Source organism: Hemibagrus wyckioides, linkage group LG20 (assembly GCF_019097595.1).
Source record: "Hemibagrus wyckioides isolate EC202008001 linkage group LG20, SWU_Hwy_1.0, whole genome shotgun sequence".
NCBI classification, from domain to species: Eukaryota; Metazoa; Chordata; class Actinopteri; order Siluriformes; family Bagridae; genus Hemibagrus; species Hemibagrus wyckioides.
In genome coordinates, this window is record NC_080729.1 from 16,830,430 (window position 1) to 16,853,933 (window position 23,504).

Here is a 23,504-nt window from a genome sequence, read left to right on the forward strand (position 1 = left end):
GAATTTTTTTCTTTAGTGCATTTTCTCAGTACTAAAACCATCTAAAACATTTCCGTGTATTTATAATATTTTATATATGAAAAAAAATGGAACCAATTTAGCCGAGAAGATTTATAGACCAAATTTATTCACACACACTATAACCCGTGAAGAAACTCGTGCTCACATTTTAGTTTAGTTAATATAAAATACATGTATTAAGATTTAAATATAGATTTTAAATCATGTATTTATGATTTATTTTAATAAAATTATTTCTTTTTTTTAATCTCATTTTGCCCCTTGCCTTGTCATTGTGGAAAAGGACTCTAACCCTGAAAATCATCGTGAGTCATCTTATTTCCATGTGTCTACCTCCAACTGTTATATAATTGAATTAGGCTGTAAGTTCATTAAGGAATCTCAGTTCAGATCGATACAGCTTGTATCTATTTTTTAAAAATGCAGCACATTGAAGGACATGCGTCACAGTGTCGTTATCTGAACCTAGGGTCATGCCTTGTTACATAACGACCAGAGAGTGAAAAAAGAAAATGCCGGGAATGTCAAAACGTCAGAGGATGGGATGCGAGTCACAAGGCACAGACAAGACAGCTCATACACACCTTCATATCAAACGCATACGGTCCGTGTACTGGCAGGTTTGTGGGAGGAAACCCACATGGACCTATGGAGAACGTGTTCACTCAGACCTTCACTTTCAGCAGTCTCGAACACATCCAGGTTTCTAGAATTTACAATGCGTAGAAGGCACACGGTGCGGAAAATCTGCATCTTCTGGACCTCAGGAGTCCCACCTCATCACTTTTTTATTTGTAAATCAAAGACAGCTTCTAATAAGTGGCGCTGTTAGAGCCGTTGAGCTGGACATTTTTAGACTTGAGAATATAAAATACAACCCTTAAGTGCTTTTTTTTTTCTTTGTTTTAACGGTCTTTTTTTCCCCACTCCGTGGCTGTTACACACCAAAACGGTGCACTTTGCCAAGACCCTCACATGAGCCGAGTTCCTCTGAGAGCAGATATGGGCTGCATTCTTGTGGTTTTATGCGTTTGCGCCACTAAAATAAGGAAATAAGTGTCTCTGGTGTGCAGAGAAGCCATAAATACTGTGTGTGACTTAGGTGTGTCAAACTGTAGGCATACCTGTGTGGTCCAGGTACATACCCTTATCGTGTCTTTTCCTTTTATACCCAGGCAGTTGTCTGAAATGACAGCCAGTTGGCTGTGGGTGAAGCTGCTATTCATGAACTATTTACATTAACAGTAACCATAGCGATCACATCCACTTTGCTTTTGAGTGGAACAGCAATTTTTCACTTGTAGTAGAGTGTGTGTGTGTGTGTGTGTTTTTAAGGAGGAATCTCCCAACCTGCCTAACAGATTTCTTCATGGAACCTACACCGAGCTTATACGGCTTAGTGTTGGACACCTGGCGATGTCATCAGAAATCTTTATTAGCGCCACGGGACTGTAATGGGCTAATGGAATTTCTGACACGTCCAGCGTCGAGTAAACCTTCGCCATCGCTCCGTCTGAACCCATTCTGAGCGGTGCTGGTGCGTCCGACTGTAGCTATAGGCCTTAAAATAACAAAAACACCATTTTATTATTCCCACAGTAAAAGAAATAAACCGGTTTTAATTGGAAACCGGTCAAGAATGTGATAGAGCTGGCATGCGTCGAGAGTTTGACGAAGTGAAGCGATCTTTTTAACGCTGGATTTCAAAGCCGAGTTCGTAGCAGCGGCTTACATGTCAGTGAAGCGAAATGATTTCATGTTGGATTTTAATCGATGATTATAGAAATATAAAACATCGCTGATGCTTTAACGGATGTTTTAGTTTTACTGGAACCCCGAGGAGGAGCACTTATATACAGATCTCCTTTGTGACTAGCAGCGCAACATGCTAACTGATGGATACTTGGCTTTTATTACCATCGCTAGCTGAACTTTTCTTCGAAACGTTACTTGAATTAAAAATACTTAGATTCATTAACAAACCAAAATCTCCAGGACTTTGTGGCATTCTTCGTTACAGAAATGAAACGACAACAACCGCGATGTGACCTCCAGCGATAATAAACACACAAGTTGATCATTTTGCAATAACCACACAAACCTAAGTGTTTTAATTCTCTTACACCACAGCCCTAACCCCGGCAGGCCGATAATTACATTTTTTGAAGTAATCAAAAGAAGTTGTGTCATAGTATTTTATGCAAAAATGCGGCTAGAAAACAGTCAGCTCACAGTAGGGTTTACATCATCGCACTTTGAAACTGTTGTTCCATCACCAGACTGCTTTCTAAGACAAATGCATCTGGTGCCAAGTTCCCACGTATACAGAGAGCACAAAGTCCTCGCCCTCGTCATGAATACCGGTCTGTGTAGGAAAAGTTACTCTGGAACTGGAGACTCCTTCCGTAAATATGAACGAAACGTCTGTTTTGAGAGAAAGCGTCAACTTATCAACGATTAATTCCCTGATAATGAAGCAACACCCTTTGACCAATCGGATTTGAGAATGAAACAGCGCTGAGATCAATAAAGCAAGTTTAATTAATTAATAATCGAATAACTTTTCATAAATAAAATAAAATTAAAATATTAATTGTGTAAATACTCGAACTTAAAAATCAGCCGTATGCATGAAGGGATTTATTTTTACTCACAGATGGAAGAAACATGTTCATATGTTAACATGGTTATTTATTAAAGCTGTACATTTGGGCCCTTATTATAAAGTGTTACCTTCACTCATCTCTTTTCTATAACACCGATCAGCCATAACATTATGAGCACTGACAGGTGAAGTGAATAAAACTGATGATCTCCTCATCATGGCACCTGTTAGTGGGTGGGATATATTAGGCAGCAAGTGAACATTTGGTCCTCAAAGTTGATGTGTTAGAAGCAGGAAAAATGGACAAGTGTAAGGAGTTTGACGAAGGGCCAAATTGTGATGGCTAGACATCTGGATCAGAGCATCTCCAAAACTGCAGCGCTTGTGGGGTGTTCCCGGTCTGCAGTGGTCAGTATCTATCAATAGTGGTCCAAGAAAGGAACAGTGGTGAACCGGCGACAGGGCCATGGGCAACCAAGGCTTATTGAGGCATGTGGGGAGCGAAGGCCGGCCCGTGTGATCCGATCCAACAGACGAGCTACTGTTGCTCAAATTGCTAAAGAAGTTAATGCTGGTTCTGATAGAAAGGGGTCAGAATACACAGTGCATGACGGGGCAGGGCTGTTTTGACAGGTGGTCATAATGTTATGCCTGATTAGAGGCTCCATCGCACTTCAGCCTGCATCGTCATCATCTCCCTGTGGCTATATAACTCCAGTCTGACCTGGTCACAGCGAAAAGGAAACAGTTTTCCCTGGAAAAAACAATTCAACACTGATCAATCAGTCTTGGTTGCATATTAGCAGAAATCAGCTCCTAACTGTAAACTGCCTCCCACGTAAGAACGAACAGCATCTCGGCAATAAAAAAAAAAAAAAAAAAAAAAAAAAGAGATAACGACGACGTACGTGATTGACTTCAAAGTGAGCGTAGGCGTCTAGACGAGACGGGCGATGAACGTCTAGATGATTATCTCCATCGTCTAATAGTCGGGAACACTATGTAAAGGCCAGGCATTAAGGGAAAAAAGAATGTAAAAATAAAAATAGTACTCCATAATACAAAGGAGAGGAAATAAATGACATCAGGAGCTCCGTGCAGCGATTGTCTCACACTTAAAAGGCTCGACACTCTGCACGATGACCTCATGGCCTCTGTGAGCAAACCCAAGTGTGTGTCCGGCCGCGTGTGAACAATCGCGCCTTGCAGGAGAGGACCAGCTGGGCTGGGTGGATGAGAGCGTCTGATTCACATGCAGTGGTTGCCTGAACAGGAAGTGACATCACAAGGCTGACGAAATAAAGCCGGATACAACTGAACGTCTTAATCAGTGTTTGCTTTACTGTACTTGTAAACGTACGAACTGTATTAGAAGGTGCGGCTAGTAAACGTTCAACATGTCTGTAGTGACCTGAAATAGTTATAAAATATCTTGAAAAAGTACCTAAGAGAAAAGTTTCTTCATTTCAGGCTTCTCTGTGCATTTTTCCAGCCCTGAAATAGGCTCCACCCACACGTGAAAGGAACTGGACTGCTCCTTTAAAAGAAGCAGAAATCATTTGGATACAGGGGGGCGTGGTTTGTTTCAGGAATGCTGTATTAATAAACACCACAGGAGGCGAGAATAAGACAAGACATGAAGTGTTGAGAAAAAAAACTTCCTTTTTGTTTTTATTTACTGAGAACGGATTCGTGTAACATCCAGGAGAATGCATGTATGTACCTCTCTCTCCGTCTCCGACCGTACAGGACATGCATCGTCTTGGCGGCGATTCCGAATCGTTTTTGTTTCCGATCGGGTCAGATATATATATATATATATTTATATATATACGCAGCACAACAGAGGAACACATATACACATAACGTATGCCGGTGAGCTGGAACAAAAGCGTCCGGGAGTTTCGATTAAATCACACTTAAATCCTAAAAAGACACAATGTTAGTAAAAAGGAATCAGAACTGTTGCAATGGCAGAGAGCACCGTTTTTGGTGTGCAATGGCATCAATCAATCATACAAAGTTTCATGGTAAACATGACAGTGAGATATCATTAAGATCTCAACATCTTGAGCTCTATTCGCTTGCTAATACTGTAAAACAAAAACAAAAGGCTGGTTAAAAAAAATTAATAAACACAGTACAAGGTATACAAATCGATCAGGATATCTAGAGAATAGCCGAGGAAATGATTGACCTGTGAAACTGATGTAACTGTTGGAAATGACCTTGAAAATGACTCGAAATTGAGATTCGATGTTAAGCATCAGTGATACAAAACATTTCTGAAATGTGCATGATCAGGGGTGGACAAATCACTTAGCCGGCTGGACAGGACAAGCCAATTTTAAAGGCAGAATAATACTAACTTTGAGCTTTTTACACAAATACGTACAGCTGACACGTTAATCGGTCATTCCTTCCATGATTTAGCAGGGTTTTTTAGGGCCACAATGCCGCATTTGTGAGTTATTTGGGTGTCTTTCTTTTATTTTCTTAAGGAAAACTACTTGAATTGGTGAAATTTCCAGCACAGGATTCTTCTATTAAACTCACTGAAGAGACACATGTAACAGGTTTCTATGAGAGCTGCACTCACGTGAATGGAAGAGGGCTGAATTTGGCTGAACGCGTGTTGTGATGAAGTCACACAAAACAAAGCTGCAGAAAATCTGAAATAATTCCGAAAAACGGCAAACTCCTCCTGATTTCATGGAGCTGGAGGGACTGATTAACGTCCACGTCGTGCAACACCAATGTTAACGTTAACACAAAGGTGCTATAGCATGTGACACTGCATCCGCTGAGGACCGTCACGCGTCTATACGTCTTATTCTGACGGATCACTGCTTTTCTCATTACATATAGTGTTTTAGTTTTAAAAAAACCTCTCAAAAGCACTGAAACATGCTAAAAAAAGAGAACTTTCCGTGTTGTCCAGGTTAGGAAATACTCATACTTGTATATGGGGTCTTCGATTTGAGACGCGGCTGATGATAAAGACGGTGGAAACCCTACCTGCTGCACTACCTGACGGCGCTATACATATTTGTGGGGATTTTATTTTTATTAAACATATTATTTAGATCTTAGGAGCAGAAACATGGTGGGAACATGGGGAAAAATGCGGCGTCACATGACGAGAGATAATTAAAGCCTAGCCAGATGTAGATGCTCCAGTGAAAATATTTCTTTCCTATCGTTTATATCAATGCACTTTTGTACCTCGTCATACTTTATTATGGTACATTAGCGATTTTGAAAGATTTTTTTTCCCCCTTTGCCTGAAAGGCTAGCTAATAAAATGCATGATTTGTCCACCTCTGTTAGTAAAAAGTACATACTACATTGTGCACTGTAAACACTCCTGTAAACACACATATCTAATACTACACTGAAATACTACTGAGGATTGTTTGAAGCTGGTTACGAGAAAAAAAAAAAAAAAAAAAACAGCTCTCTCGCCATTGACCATCGACAGAAGGAATATTTCTGAACGTACAGAGAGAGACACCGATGGTCCGCAAAAAGAAACAAAAAAACGTGGTCTGCGTCACAGCAGGCCCGAGAGACGTCCACGTCTGCAGCGTTTGAGAGACCTTTCAGATTAGCTCGCCACAGTAAATCGATCATTTAGCTAATTCTTTTGTGTAAGAAATGATTCAGAAACAGGATTCAAACGAGTCATTTGAAAGAGCTCCAAATGAATCGAGTGTGTCGTTTGAGTAGTTGTTGTTTTGTAGAGATGATCACGATATTTTGTTGTCTCAAACTTTGCAGAGAGAAAGAAAGAAACAGAGATACAAAGAGAGAGAGAGAGAGAGAGAGAGAGAGAGAGATCCAAGTCCACGTGGGTCAGACAGCAGGAGACGGGTGAAGTTCTACTACTGAGTCCGGAGCTGATAGTCTGCAAAAAAACAAGGAAATGAGGCAGGCTTAATTAAACGGTTCCAAACGGCAGGAAATTGGGGGTGGGGAGTGGTCCAAAGAAGAAGAAGAAGAAAAAAAAAAGAAGAAAAAAAAACAGTTAATTGTGGCAGCTGAGCTTTCCACCCGGCCTTTCCGAGAGCACCATGCAAAATAAAACAGGGTTTGGAGACGAGACATAACCTGATGATAGCCGCTTAAATTCAGGATATGAGATGAGCAGAGAGCGGGTGAAATCTGCTCTACACTGAACACACCTCAAATCAACATGTGCACAGTATTAAAAAATGGTCTAATAATAATACTAATAAAACTAATAATAATATGAATCATTTCTTTTTAGTGCAATATCAAAGACCTCATTTGCTGTAGTGATTATACCGATCTTGAGGTCATTAGTTTGAGTAACCACAGTGATATCCTGTGTGTGTGTGTAGGACTATGTTAACATGCTAATTCGATGTTACACCGAGACTCGAAAACCCGAGACTGCTCAAGATCCCCCCCAGATTAAGACTCTCTAGCTTTAAGTTTACACAACTGGACTCCTGCTGTTTCCCAGCGTTTCATCTAAATCCAGTTACATTTGAAATAGGAGAAAGTACAGAAAGCCCGCTCTTTCTCCATCGTACTATTGACTCAGCACAGCATCTCTACAGCGAGCCGAGTTCTAACATTCTTTCTTCTGGTACATCCTCTTTTCGCAGAAACCACTGCATCTTCACACACACCACTCTCCATCTGACTTTTACTGAATTGCCTAACTGTTACTCAATACCTGTAACACACACTCTGCACAACAATGACAAATATAGAGCCAGAAAGAATACATGAGAACATCTGGGTGTGTGGCGTAAGCATGATTTTTTTTTTTTTTTTTTTTACCACAGAAGCACTATTTTGGATCATTTGTTTTTTTATTTATTTTCTACCATCATGAGTTGTAACTGTAACAGATTACTGCAGTTATTATTAAATATATGGTCTTTATGGCTTGATATGAGTGATATGGTGCTCACCTCCGTTCTGGGTGATGTATCGTACCCATGGGAGAGCCTGGTATCCGCTCTTCTCGATGATCTTCAGGTAACGAACCTGTTTAAAAAAATATATATATCAAGATCAAGACCCAGGAATTAAACTCAATATCATTTTCAATAATAGTGCACAACTTTATCCACTATTAAGCCACTGCAGCATTACTGTGATACATATAAGCAAAATAATTATGTATGTGAATGCTTTCCGCTATGAAGTATGTAATCAAATTCAGGGGGCGAAATACTCGTATTCCAAAGCACTCTATAACAATTATAGAACAATTTTATTAAATAAAGAATAACGCATCATAATTATCTGAAAAACAAAGACAAATATGCAGCCTGGCAGGTCACTGAGAATAAAAAAACGCAAATTTTTTCCATCCTGTGGAGCTTTTGACACTGGAGACTCCTTCCAAAAATTTTTTTATCCATTTACGCGTACATCATACAAGTCTGTCGTCAGAGCTGCTATCACGGCAAATTATTAAAAATGGTAGCGCTCAAGTGGTTAAGCTCTGGGTTGCTGATCAGACGATCAGGGTTCAAGCCCCAGCACCACCAAGCTGCCACCATTGGGCCCTTGAGCAAGACCCTTAACCCCCCCCCTGCCAAAGAGGCTCTGCATCATGGCTGACACTGCACCCAAAACTTCCAAGGATGGACTACACAAAGATCTTCACTGTGCAGTAATGTATACGTGACAATTAAAGGCTACTAGTTACTACTTAAATAAACACGATACTGACACCAGAGCCTGAGAAAGTGTCTGACTGGCACACAGGAAGCATTTGAAGAAGTGAGATTGAGGAAATGGCACCTTTCTTCCCTGCAGAGATATTGTGACATGCTCCATGACCTTGATAGTCAGCTGTTGCATCACTGTAACTTTGCACAATCACACAGAAAAAAAAAAGAAAAAAAAAAAGAAGAAAAACAATACAGAAGATGCTGAAGCTTGAAAAGCCACTGGTCAAAAGCGGCCGAGATATTTTGAGGTTATCTAGTAAACTGGGTGTTCTCAAAGTATATGCATCGAAAAATTCGCAGCCCTGCCATCTGGCCTGATCCAACACTGTATTCCCGAAGGACAGACGCTTCAAAATAGCCTGTGTGTAGACGAAATAGCAACTGGGCATTCTTTTTTACAAGAAGTGTATTCGGAGTTTGCATCAACATAGGCTAAAGGAGGAGTTTAAAAACAGCCACTCGAGCTATTTCCAATCAAATTTTGGTGGAGAACCCCACCAACGCAGAGTCGCTTTGGTGCATATTTCAGGCGATGCATGTGGACTTTAGTTGGGTGCAGCAGTGCCACCCTGGGTGCAGCGTCCACTATTTAAAACTCATCAAAACCTCCCTCTGGACCGACCCAGGCGGGCCCGTATACACTCTGGCACGGTGACGAGACGGTCACGACTCGAGATCTCCAAATGTGGCTTTGTGTTCACGGCCTTTCGGGCCACAGAGCATGTCAAAGTGGTGGTTAAGCAGCGCTTGGTTCATGTCAGGGAGTTTATGAAGTGCTGCGTCACTACAGCGCCAAGGCTGAGCCGCGCACTATAATGTCAAAAACGGCTCCAGAGGATCGAGTGCACGGTTCCCATTTTACCAAAATTCACCTTACAAGACAAGTGTAGACACTGGTTTTGGTGCCCAAGACGACTTTGGCTCGGCGTGTGCGTGTGTTTACTGGTGTGCACTGGTCTTTCATTAACGCGCCGCGGCCTACTAGACCTTGTGGCCTACAAAGCATGCTTTGCAGTCAGGAGACAGACTCCCAGACTTTCACAGACATGCAGTCTAGTCACAGTTTCTCCTAAAAGCCTGCACTTGTAAATCTCCACACATGCCGGAGAGCTCGGTCACTGAGTCAGCATTCCGTCCGGTCAATGGGTCAAGGTCACGATGCCTTAGAGGACACCTCGATTAAACCTAATAAACAAACATGAGCAGTGCACCTAATAAGGAAATGCTTTATAGTTAATTCCACAAGCTTGCAGCTGATCTCGGTTCAGTCTAAAAGGAGAGGTGTGGATGTGAAGAAGCTAATCAAGATGCCTTGGTGTTTCAGCGGTGGAACCATCACCACAGGCTCATTCCAGACCAGTGAGAAAAACAATTAAGATGTATAATCTTCAAAAAAGAAATAAACAAACAACACTTAAGCATCACGGTGTATAACTGACTACATGGAAATTACAGGCTGTTACACACGGCCAGGCCCATGCGTTCGAGACTGATTAACTGTTAAGGGTGACATCTAAGTGTGTGTGAGAGCAACCACTTTTTTTGGCATCGCTGTCCTAGAGACGAGACTGATCGTGATCATAGCTTAGTGTGAGGGGAAAAAAAAAACAAAAAAAACAAAAACAAAAAACGATGCCACTTGCTTAAAGTGGGATAGTGAATTTGAGAGCGGTGCCGCCTCGTGCTGTCATTACGGACTCTCTAAAATGCCACCCATAAAGTCTTGGACACAGAATTCACAGGGCTGCTGAGAAACAGGGCTAAATCTAGCCTTACTCAAGAAAAAGAAAATCCCTCTAAAACATTACAAAAAAAAAATAAAACATTCTTGTCTGCCATGATGGGGGCACAGACACGCAGGAGGGAGTCTCCGTTCACGGGCCATTCGAGGACACCAGTAAAGCAGACAGACATGCTGACCACAGGAGAGAGACAGAGAGAGGGAATGGGTGAGTGTGTATACGAGCGTAAGGGTTATCAAAGCATCCCTGAGGTTTCGTCCCGAGGCGAGTCAGCAAGTTCACTCTGCAGACGTCTGGAACGGCAGGAGTTCAAGCGGCTCTTACACTCGCGCACTAATTCTAATCTACGGCTCTTTCCCCAGGGTCAGCAGCAGGAGGGTGGTCATAATGAAACGCCACAAATACAAACCCATACAGATCACGAAGAGGATTTTTGTTTGTTACGAAGATGCGCCCGATTCAGCAGACCGATACTAGCCTGAAACTTTTGTACTGTTATTGGGAACTGAATTCCTGAAGGAAGGAGATGATTTCCCACCATTTTTGAGTTTCTATTGTTTTTGCGTCCTCAAAATACGGTTGTTTATAAATCTCGTTAAACAACGTGACCAAGAACCGTCTTCACCTTGACTGATATCTCTTAAAAACTCACGACTACCTGCTTCAAACAAGACGTCAGTGACCTTTAAAGACGATCCTGTGAACGTTTTTCGATATACCCAATATGCTTAAAAAAAGCTTGCTGGCTTGAAACTGAGGCACAGATGTTAAATACACATCTGCATCCTCCAATAGCCTGAAGCTTTTGGCCAGAAATTTGTAGAAAGAAAGATATCAGACGCACTGTATCCTGTGGGCGGAGTCGACTATCCGAGGCTGAGACGACACCGAGTGTTTATTCGAGTCTTGTGGTGGTGTTGTGTCACGTTAGAAATGTTTAAGTACAAACTGTTGTATCACTGGGGTTACATAACAGCTGTGTGTTGTATTTAGTTCAGTTTAGTGATGTTTCCCATCAGTATTTCCACATCACTGTACAGTTTCAAAGCAATGAGCCTAGAATAAGACTCCAGTCTTTCTCCTAAAGAAAATCAATCCCAATGTTTCTATAATTAAAGCTTAATTTCTAATAGGATTTCAGCTTTACTGGTTGTCCAGCGTCAATGAAAAATTTCAACCATCCAAGTTTCCATCAATTCGTCCGTTCAGCCACCTATCCCTCCATCCATCCTTCCATCTAAATAAGTTGAATCTGCTTGTCCAAGTTTCCACTAATCCCTGATTCTATACACTCATCCTTCCCTCCATCCAAGTGTCTAGTCATTCTACCTTTTATTCTTCTATCTATCTAGGCAGATTTCGATCAAAGTATCCATCCATCCCTCTATCCACAGCTGCATCTGCCCATCAACATTTGCAGTCATTCATCCAAGTTTCCACCAATCCCTGTTTCTATACATTCATCCATCCAAGTTTCTATCCATTTTTCTTTCTATACATTCATCCATTCCTCCATCCAGGTTTCCATCTATTTTCATTTTATTCTTCTATCTATCCACCCAGCCAGACTTCTATAAGTATCCATCTATCCCTTCCCTCTATCTACAGCTGATTCTGTCCATCCATATTTGCACTCATTCATCCAAGTTTCCATCCATTTTCCTTTTATTCATCTATCTATCCATCCAGGCAGATTTCTATCAAAGTATCCCTCTATCTATGGCTCCATTTGCCCGTCCACATTTGCACTCATTCATCCAGGTTTCCATCAATCCCTGTTTCTATACATTCATCCATCCATTCCGCCATCCAAGATTCCATCCATTCTTCCTTTTATTCTTCTATCTATCCATCCAGGCAAATTTCTATCAAAGTATCCATCCATCCCTCTATCTATGGCTGATTCTGCCCATACATATTTGCACTCATTCATCCAAGTTTCCATCAATCTTCTATAATTTATATATTCTATAAATTTCTATACATCCATCCATCCATTCCTCCATGCAAGTGTCTACTCATTCTTCATTTTATTCTTCTATCCATCCATCCACCCAGATCTCTGTCAAAGTATCCATTCTTCTCTCTATGGCTGCATCTACCCATCCATATTTGCACTCATTCATCCAGGTTTCCATCAATTCCTGTTTCTATACATTCATCCATCCATTCCTCCAACCATTCTTCCTTTTATTCTTCTATCTATCCATCCAGGCAGATTTCTATCAAAGTATCCATTCCTCCCTCTATCTAAGGCTGCATCTGTCCATCCACATTTGCACTCATTCATCCAAGTATCCATCCATCATTTCTAAATTATTATTCCATTACAACATGTGTATTATTTGTGAACTCGTGTGATGTTGACTAACACACCACACATTCCCGTGAATCAGGGACTCATCACAGTGATGATTTCCCACAATCTAGTCACAAAGAGCGAGCAAGAGGACTACGAGGATGCTGATACCCGGAGATCAGACAAACGGTATTACACCAAGACACAAAAAAATGGGATCAGTTCGTCCATTTGTACGAGTCTGTTGCCTTACAAAGAAAATCTGATCAAAGCGTAAAGCTGCCTCGAGGCTGTAATGAGGAAAAAACAGGCGTACATAAAAACGAGAGAAATTAGCAAGAGGAAATCTCACATAAGTTAACTATTTAATTCGATTTGAGAAATGACTGATTCTTTCCTCATAATCCTGCGCGTCGAGGAGGGGGGGGGAAATCGAGTTAAACGAGAGGTTTAGCGACTTTGGGTTCCGTGTGGGATGCTTAATACAACTTAATCCACAAAAGAGAGGAAATCTCCTCTGCTTCCCCAATTCATTCACTCCCTTTCAAAATCATATAAAATCAGCACTAATCGTATTGGCCGTGGAGCGGAGGAGCGTCGGGAGCAGATTGTACGGCTCCTTTAAGACCATCACGCTGAACTCTATAGAGCGAAGCAGGGCACCCAGAGTTCAGCCAAACTTTCACACACACACACTTCATTCCTTAATGATCAGTGGTCATGCCTTACACTTAGCATACACATATTATATTATACATTAAAATCCAAGCAGCAGTCTTTAGGACCCTTTAAGCTCAGAATCCAGATTTCATTCGGCTAATCTGACCGCTACAGACCTTAAACACTTTCTTTGTAGCTGTGTCTCGTCTGGCAGAAAGAGGTGGACAGGTGGAATGGAGATTTTTTACGGAAACACCGCCCTGGTAATACCTCATAAACTTTCCAGGAGACTCTGCTTAGGCAAAATACAGCTGCATTTGTGTTGTAATCATTTGCTAAGAAAATAAACAGAGAAACAGCTGGCCTGAGGAGCAATTAGAGAGAAAGACGTCATTTATAAAAGATCGTATGCTTTAGAGATAGGGACTACGGTATATTTAGTGTAAATGCAACCGAGATTTAAACCGGATTTTAAATGAAAATGTCCAGATTATATACACACACGTGTAAACGCATCCCTATCTCTACTCTATATTTAAAAAGCAAATCTGTTACTAATCTACAAACAGAATACAACATGATGGTGTAATGCTGGTCTAGGAACATGCTCAAAGATTGATATACCCGACATAGAGAGATTTTATCCTTCTTATCCGTTTTAAGTTGCGTTTATTTGTTGGACATTTGCAATTTTGTTCTTTTTAAGCATTAAATCAGCTATAAACAGTTGCTCAAGCACCAGTCTCTCTTTATTTCCCCTCTCTGTATGTTCAGATCAGCAGCTGTTTTCTGTGCAGCATGAAAAGCTGCTTGCTCTTAAGTCTTTGCCATGGCCATCGATTATATGCTCGGGTTATGTATCTGCGTGGTATTTCTGAACAAGGGCATTAATATGCACCGATCAGGCATAACAATATAACCACCTTCCTAAAATTGTGTTGGTCTCCATTCATGCCAAAACAGCCCTGACCAGTCAAGGCATGGACTTCACTACATCCCTGAAGGTGTGCTGTGGTATCTGGCACTAAGATGTTAGCAGCAGATCCTGCAAGTTGCGAGGTGGGGCCTCCGTGGATCGGACTTGTGTGTCCAGTACATCACAGACGCTTGATTGGATTGAGGTCTGGAGGCCAAGTCAAGTCAAATTCGTTGTACTACTCATCAAAGCATTCCTGAAGCATTTTGGCTTGAAAGAGGATCACATGGGCCGGCCTTCGCTCTCCACGTGCATCAGTGAGCCTTGGCCGTCCATGACCCTGTCGCCGGTTCACCACTGTTCCTTCCTTGGACCACTTTTGATAGATACTGACCACTGCAGACTGGGAACACCCCACAACAGCTGCAGTTTTGGAGATGCTCTGATCCCTCCATCAAATTCGAATTTGCCCCTTCATCAAACTCGCTCACGCTTAGCCCATATTTCCTAATTCTAACACATCACTTGCTGCATAATATATCCCACCCACTAACAGGTGCCATGATAAGGAGATAATCAGCATTATTCACTTCACCTCTCACTGCTCATAATGTTATTTTACAGGTGTAAACCTGTGGTGTGAATTACAGCAAACTATCCCCATAGCTGCTGTTATGGAACTAATCGACACCATCTAACCAATCAGAATCGAGAATCTAACAGTGTTGTGAAAGGAGTCATGAAAACACACGGCCCAGGTAATGTCACTTTCACACGTTTTCTTATCTTCCGCTGCAGAAACAGAGTAGCTTCAAATGAATTAATCTGCTCAGAACATGAAACATGCGATGCGTCACCTACAGGCAAACTTCACTGCAAGTGCATGGGAACGAAATCTTAACGTGATACACTCCACATAAAACTACTTACTAGGCGCACAGACAATGAGTCAAAGACTCGACCTCTCCCTGATTTGTGACTCAAAGTGTCAGCATGTGCGGCTTCTCTGAATGCAGTAAACGCAGGAGCCAAGCTGATATTTTAAAGTCAAGTTATCATCCATCATCTTAACAAAAACAAGCCGTTGTCACGGACTCTAAAAATCACAATCTAGACACTAAAATTCCCACACTCATATATATGTGAAGCTATTTATAGAGATACACCTCTGCACTGTTCCATGCGTCATCATGATTGATCAGTACGTTGATTTAATTTTCTATAACAGGAGCTTTGCCACTGTTCCTATGGTAACCAGTTACACACTGACGTCTATGATCGATGCCCCATAGCAACGGATTGGACATGATGTCAATAGGGTGAGGATTTCTGTTCATTTAACCTTTTTGGAAGGAGTCTCCAGTGTCAGTTTGTGTCCTGGCATGTTCGACGAATCGTCCTAACTTAGCAGAGTGCTGTGGTACAAGACTTCAGGATTAGGATCTCAGCGCCCGCTCACTAATTTATTTTTCTACAACAGCACGCCCCCTACTGTTTGACTGCTTACTTCCAGTCCTGTTTGTCAACACTAACAGTCAGAGACAAAAGCTGCAATTTATAGACAAGGAGGCGGCTGTGTGCTTTCTCAGTAATGTGACAAGCTGCATTTCTTCATCTTATTAACTTCAAATGAGAGGTAACAACGAGTGTAGGACTGTTTATAGCTGCTATTACATTAGTCACAACAGAATCTAACAGCAGAACATTAATAGATACTAGAAAAAAAAAAAAAAACTATAAAGGGATTAAATGTAGGATTTGTTGTGCTTTAATCGAAATACACTGATCAGGCATAACATTATGACCACCTGTCTAATATCGTGTTGGTTCCCCTTCTGCTGCCAAAACAGTCCATACCCATCATGCACTGTGTATTCTGACACCTTTCTATCAGAACCAGCATTAACATCTTCAGCAATTTGAGCAACAGTAGCTCGTCTGTTGGATCGGATCACACGGGCCGGCCTTCGCTCCTTATGTGCCTCAATGAGCTTTGGCCGCCCATGACCCTGTCTCTGGTTCACCACTGTTCCTTCTTTGGACCACTTTTGATAGATACTGACCACTGCAGCCCGGGAACACCCCACAAGAGCTGCAGTTTTGGAGATGCTCTGATCCAGTCGTCTAGCCATCACAATTTGGCCTTTCGTCAAACTCACAGCTTCTAACACATCAACTTTGAGGACAAAATGTTCACTAATATATCCCACCCACTAACAGGTGCCATGATGAGGAGATCATCAGTCTTATTCACTTCACCTGTCAGTGCTCATAATGTTATGCCAGATCGGTGAACTAAGAGGAATACACTTCATGAGAAAGGGAAGTAATGAGATTTAGGTTTAGATTATTTTCCTGTAACAGCACAAACCAAAGTACAGGGCTGGTCACTAAAATTCAACACAAATGTAAATTCCATGTTCTGACACATTAAAGCACAGTATTCCTATCAGTATGCCATTTTATGTAACTCAGTTTTCATTTCATAAGCATGACCTCTGAGGCTAATTATAAATACTGACTGGTCCAACTGGTCCTACAATGTGATCTAACTCGAGATTCGAGGCTGTTAAGTTAAATCAATCAAAGCACAAACGTCTCTGAGAAGAGAAGCTGGGTCACTCTGCCACCTAGAGGCACACGCAGTGTAAACCATTAAAGTCACAATTTCAGAGCCAGAGCTGTTTGACAGGCAGATTGCTTTTGCTTCTTGTTCTTTTTCGGGTCCATTCTTCACTTATATAAGAAATAAACCAATCTGAAGAAATCAAGGACATGCCTAATAACTAAATGAAGCATCACTTTACTTGTTACAGCGCTGAATCTCCTTTCACCAGCCCTAATGAAATATGGTGTAGATGATTACACACCGAACAGATGTGCAGTAAACACGCTTAAATCATTCCATATTTGTGGTTCTTCTACTCATTACAGCATTTATAAAATGAAATGTCTTTAAAGACTGTCGATTCCTGGGCTGAAAGAGGCTGAGATGCAGTGCTGGGATGCAGCCTTGGGTAGAGAGCAGAGATATGGAGAACAGCTCTACTGCCATCTTGTGTTTCTAAATGGAATCACAAGTTCACCAGGGTCTTAAGTGTCTAGGTAAAAACACCTTGAATATGACATTTAACCAATTACCATAAGATATTTAAGAATGGGTAAATTTGGGCAGATTTGGGATCAGGTGGATTTATCTCTGGGCAAATCTGGGATTTCTGACTCAGCAGATTTGGGATTAGGGATTCTGTTCGTCAAGACTAACACACACTCAAGACGAACACAAAACAAACACACACTCTCATACCTGAATTCCAGAGGTGGTGAAGTAGGGGATCTCAAATTTAACACTGATCGGTGGCTTTCCTTCTTTATCCTCAGCTTCCACGCTAGGCAGGCCAAAGTGTGCTCTCATCAGATATTCCTTACCTCCCTGTGAGAGAGAGACAGAGACAGAGAGAATGAGAGAGACAGACAGCACGAGAGAGAGACAGAGAAAGAGAGAGATTGTGAGAGAGAGACAGAGGCCGAGAGAGTGAGACAGAGAGAGAGACAGACAGAGAAAGAGAGAGACAGAGAAACAGAGACAGACAGAGAGAGAGAGAGAAAGTAAATCCACTTTAAAACAATAATATTTTATTTGTTTAGCTTGTTACACGGTCTACAGAAAATCACCTATTTATAAAAACACTGACTAATGTGTACAGTTTTGTGTGTGTGTGTGTGTGTGTGTGAGAGTGAGAGAGAGCACTCGTGTACATACAGGGAAAGATTTAATGGACCAGACGATCTCGCTGTTCTCTGGGACCCACTTCACGCTCCCCACAGTGGTCTTAAACTTGGGCGAGTCTGCGTCCGTGGGCACTGGGATATGGATCTCCACGTTATTGGCTGTAGATCGGCGTTTAAATTGCGATTTGGCCTGAAACACCAGAACCTGGATTAGACTGGATATTACATTTCATCCTCGAATGCTAGAATTCATCTGGAGAGCGTTTGCTGAGGTATAGAATACAGAGAACAGTTTCAAGCAGTCTGCCAAGTCTAGTAACATGAGTGTAATCATTTATTACTATTAATTCTACAGCCTAGGAGTAGCAGAGGAAACATGAGCATCTATAAACCGTAGCCAGATGCACGAGATGGACAACAGGTCTCTGTCTTCTCAGGTGAGAGAGAAATAAAAGGAAATGGTATTAATACAAAAAGACCTCAGTTCTGACCTTTATCATGTACTCGATTCTGCTGTGTGAATGTTTCTCAATCACAGACTCAATCCAGATCAGGGGCTTCACCTAGACAGAACAGAGGTCATCATAAGGTCAACAGGTGGTGTCACATTGGGGTGTGTGTGTGTGTGTGTGTGTCAGAGAGAGAGACTATATATTACAGCACAAGAGAGAGACATGAAAGAGAGAGAGACTATATATTACTGCATAAAAGAGAGACATGAGAGAGAGAGAGAGAGACTATATATTACTGCATAAAAGAGAGACATGAGAGAGAGAGACTATATATTACAGCACAAGAGAGAGACTATATATTACTGCATAAAAGAGAGACATGAGAGAGAGAGAGAGAGACTATATATTACTGCATAAAAGAGAGACATGAGAGAGAGAGAGAGACTATATATTACTGCATAAAAGAGAGACATGAGAGAGAGAGAGAGAGAGAGAGAGAGAGAGACTATATATTACTGCATAAAAGAGAGACATGAGAGAGAGAGAGAGAGAGAGAGAGAGAGAGACTATATATTACAGCACAAGAGAGAGACTATATATTACTGCATAAAAAAGAGACACGAGAGAGAGAGAGAGACTATATATTACTGCATAAAAGAGAGACATGAGAGAGAGAGAGAGAGAGAGAGAGAGAGACTATATATTACTGCATAAAAGAGAGACATGAGAGAGAGAGAGAGAGAGAGAGAGAGAGAGACTATATATTACAGCACAAGAGAGAGACTATATATTACTGCATAAAAAAGACACGAGAGAGAGAGAGAGACTATATATTACTGCATAAAAGAGAGACATGAGAGAGAGAGAGAGAGAGAGAGAGACTATATATTACTGCATAAAAGAGAGACATGAGAGAGAGAGAGAGAGAGAGAGAGAGACTATATATTACTGCATAAAAGAGAGACATGAGAGAGAGAGAGAGAGAGAGAGAGAGAGACTATATATTACAGCACAAGAGAGAGACTATATATTACTGCATAAAAAAGAGACACGAGAGAGAGAGAGAGACTATATATTACTGCATAAAAAAGACACGAGAGAGAGAGACTATATATTACTGCATACAAAAGAGACAGAGAGAGCGAGAGAGAGAGAGACTATATATTACAGCACAAAAGAGAGACATGAAAGAGAGAGAGAGAGACTATATATTACAGCACAAAAGAGAGACATGAAAGAGAGAGAGAGAGACTATATATTACTGCATACAAAAGAGAGAGAGAGAGAGAGAGAGAGAGAGAGAGAGACTATATATTACTGCATACAAAAGAGACATGAGAGAGAGAGAGACTATATATTACAGCACAAAAGAGAGAGAGAGCGAGAGAGAGAGAGACTATATATTACTGCATACAAGAGACACGAGAGAGAGAGAGACTATATATTACAGCACAAAAGAGAGAGAGAGCGAGAGAGAGAGAGACTATATATTACTGCATAAAAAAGAGACATGAAAGAGAGAGAGACTATATATTACTGCATAAAAAAGAGACACGAGAGAGAGAGAGACTATATATTACTGCATAAAAAAGAGACACGAGAGAGAGAGAGACTATATATTACAGCACAAAAGAGAGAGAGAGAGAGAGAGAGAGAGAGAGAGAGAGAGAGAGACTATATATTACTGCATAAAAAAGAGACATGAAAGAGAGAGAGAGACTATATATTACTGCATAAAAAAGAGACACGAGAGAGAGAGAGACTATATATTACTGCATACAAAAGAGAGAGAGAGAGAGAGAGAGAGAGAGAGAGAGAGAGAGACTATATATTACTGCATAAAAAAGAGACATGAAAGAGAGAGAGAGACTATATATTACAGCACAAAAGAGAGACATGAAAGAGAGAGAGACTATATATTACTGCATACAAAAGAGACAAAGAGAGAGAGACTATATATTACTGCATAAAAAAGAGACAGAGAGAGAGAGAGAGAGAGAGAGAGACTATATATTACTGCACAAAAAAGAGACACGAGAGAGAGACTATATATTACTGCATAAAAAAGAGACGAGAGAGAGAGAGAGAGAGAGAGAGAGAGAGAGAGACTATATATTACAGCACAAAAGAGAGACATGAAAGAGAGAGACTATATATTACTGCATAAAAAAAAGACATGAAGAGAGAGAGAGAGACTATATATTACTGCATACAAAAGAGAGAGAGAGAGAGAGAGAGAGAGAGAGAGAGACTATATATTACTGCATAAAAAGAGACACGTGAGAGAGAGACTATATATTACTGCATAAAAAAGACACGAGAGAGAGAGACTATATATTACTGCATACAAAAGAGACAGAGAGAGAGCGAGAGAGAGAGAGACTATATATTACTGCATACAAAAGAGACACGAGAGAGAGAGAGAGACTATATATTACAGCACAAAAGAGAGACATGAAAGAGAGAGAGACTATATATTACTGCATACAAAAGAGACAGAGAGAGAGAGAGAGAGAGAGAGAGACTATATATTACAGCACAAAAGAGAGAGCGAGAGAGAGACTATATATTACTGCATAAAAAAGAGACATGAAAGAGAGAGAGAGACTATATATTACTGCATAAAAAAGAGACATGAAAGAGAGAGAGACTATATATTATTGCATAAAAAAGAGACATGAAAGAGAGAGAGAGACTATATATTACTGCATAAAAAAGAGACACGAGAGAGAGAGAGAGAGAGAGAGACTATATATTACAGCACAAAAGAGAGACATGAAAGAGAGAGAGAGAGACTATATATTACTGCATACAAAAGAGACAGAGAGAGAGAGAGAGAGAGAGAGAGACTATATATTACTGCATACAAAAGAGAGAGAGAGAGAGAGACTATATATTACTGCATACAAAAGAGAGACTATATATTACAGCACAAGAGAGACATGAAAGAGAGAGAGAGACTATATATTACTGCATACAAAAGAGACAGAGAAAGAGAGAGAGAGAGAGAGAGAGACTATATATTACTGCATACAAAAGAGACAGAGAAAGAGAGAGAGAGAGAGAGAGACTATATATTACTGCATAAAAAAGAGACATGAAAGAGAGAGAGAGAGAGAGACTATATATTACTGCACAAAAAAGAGACACGAGAGAGAGACTATATATTACTGCATAAAAAAGAGACGAGAGAGAGAGACTATATATTACTGCATAAAAAAAGACATGAAAGAGACTATATATTACTGCATAAAAAAAGAGACACGAGAGAGAGAGAGAGACTATATTACTGCATAAAAAAGAGACATGAAAGAGAGAGAGAGAGAGAGACTATATATTACTGCATAAAAAAGAGACATGAAAGAGAGAGAGAGAGAGACTATATATTACTGCACAAAAAAGAGACGAGAGAGAGAGACTATATATTACTGCATAAAAAAAGAGACATGAAAGAGAGAGAGAGAGAGACTATATATTACTGCATACAAAAGAGACAGAGAGAGAGAGACTATATATTACTGCATACAAAAGAGACATGAAAGAGAGAGAGACTATATATTACTGCATAAAAAAGAGAGAGAGAGAGAGAGAGAGAGAGAGAGAGACTATATATTACAGCACAAAAGAGAGACATGAAAGAGAGAGAGACTATATATTACTGCATACAAAAGAGAGAGAGAGAGACTATATATTACAGCACAAAAGAGAGACATGAAAGAGAGAGAGAGACTATATATTACTGCATACAAAAGAGAGAGAGAAATATATATTACAGCACAAAAGAGAGACATGAAAGAGAGAGAGAGAGAGAGAGAGAGAGAGAGAGACTATATATTACTGCATAAAAAAGAGACGAGAGAGAGACTATATACAGGGGTTGGACAATGAAACTGAAACACTGGCCAATTTAGTGCTGGAGGTTTCATGGCTAAATTTGACCAGCCTGGTGGCCAATCTTCATTGATTGCACATTCCACCAGTAAGAGCAGAGTGTGAAGGTTTAATTAGCAGAGTAACAGCACAGTTTTGCTTAAAATATTGCAATGCACACAACATTATGGGCGACATATCAGAGTTCAAAAGAGGACAAATTGTTGGTGCACGTCTCGCTGGCGCATCTGTGACTAAGACAGCAAGTCTTTGTGATGTATCAAGAGCCACGGTATCCAGGGTAATGTCAGCATACCACCAAGAAGGACGAACCACATCCAACAGGAGTAACTGTGGACGCAAGAGGAAGCTGTCTGAAAGGGATGTCCGGGTGCTGACCCGGATTGTATTCAAAAAACATAAAACCACAGCTGCCCAACTCACTGCAGAATTAAATGTGCACCTCAACTCTCCTGTTTCCACCAAAACTGTCCGTCGGGAGCTCCACAGGGTCAATGTACATGGCCGGGCTGCTATAGCCAAACCTTTGGTCACTCGTGCCAATGCCAAACGTCGGTTTCAATGGTGCCAGCAGCAAAAATCTTGGGCTGTGGACAATGTGAAACATGTATTCTCTGATGAGTCCACCTTCACTGTCTTTCCCACATCCGGGAGAGTTACGGTGTGGAGAAGCCCCAAAGAAGCATACCACCCAGACTGTTGCATGCCCACAGTGAAGCATGGGGGTGGATCAGTGATGGTTTGGGCTGCAATATCATGGTATTCCCTAGGCCCAATACTTGTGCTAGATGGGCGCGTCACTGCCAAGGACTACCGAACCATTCTGGAGGACCATGTGCACCCAATGGTTCAAACATTGTATCCTGAAGGCGGTGCCGTGCATCAGGATGATAATGCACCAATACACACAGCAAGACTGGTGACAGAGTGGTTTGATGAACAAGAAAATGAAGTTGAACATCTCCCATGGCCTGCACAGTCACCAGATCTAAATATTATTGAGCCACTTTGGGGTGTTTGGAGGAGTGAGTCAGGAAACGTTTTCCTCCACCAGCATCACGTAGTGACCTGGCCACTATTCTGCAAGAAGAATGGCTCAAAATCCCTCTGGCCACTGTGCAGGACATGTATCTGTCATTCCCAAGACGAACTGATGCTGTATTGGCTGCAAAAGGAGGCCCTACACCATACTAATGAATTATTGTGGTCTAAAACCAGGCGTTTCAGTTTCATTGTCCAACCCCTGTATATTACTGCATAAAAAAGAGACATGAGAGAGAGAGAGAGAGAGAGAGAGAGAGAGAGAGAGAGACTATATATTACTGCATAAAAGAGAGAGAGAGAGAGAGAGAGAGAGAGACTATATTACTGCATAAAAAAGAGACGAGAGAGAGAGACTATATTACTGCATAAAAAAGAGACGAGAGAGAGACGATATATTACTGCATAAAAAAGAAACATGAGAGAGA

General features: G+C 41.0%; 1 protein-coding gene across 3 annotated transcripts in view; it reads right to left on the reverse strand.

The window, feature by feature from the left end:
* Positions 1–2,666: 2,666 nt before the first annotated feature.
* ap1m1 (adaptor related protein complex 1 subunit mu 1) overlaps positions 2,667–23,504 on the reverse strand; it is a 28,549-nt gene continuing 7,711 nt past the window's right edge. The window contains exons 8-16 of one of the 3 annotated variants that reach the window (XR_009207484.1): positions 18,184–18,255; positions 17,724–17,882; positions 17,268–17,393; positions 7,573–7,648; positions 4,350–6,533; positions 4,071–4,163; positions 3,740–3,891; positions 3,535–3,624; positions 2,669–3,380 (exon numbers count right to left, since the gene is read on the reverse strand). Coding sequence is in view for 1 of the 3 variants with exons in the window: in XM_058418642.1 (XP_058274625.1) it covers positions 6,511–6,533; positions 7,573–7,648; positions 17,268–17,393; positions 17,724–17,882; positions 18,184–18,255 (456 nt within the window). In the remaining 2 variants the exon portion in view is untranslated. Of the gene's footprint in view, positions 3,381–3,534; positions 3,892–4,070; positions 4,164–4,270; positions 6,534–7,572; positions 7,649–17,267; positions 17,394–17,723; positions 17,883–18,183; positions 18,256–23,504 lie in introns of those variants that run through there. The other 2 variants (XR_009207483.1, XM_058418642.1) reach the window with 2 other exon arrangements.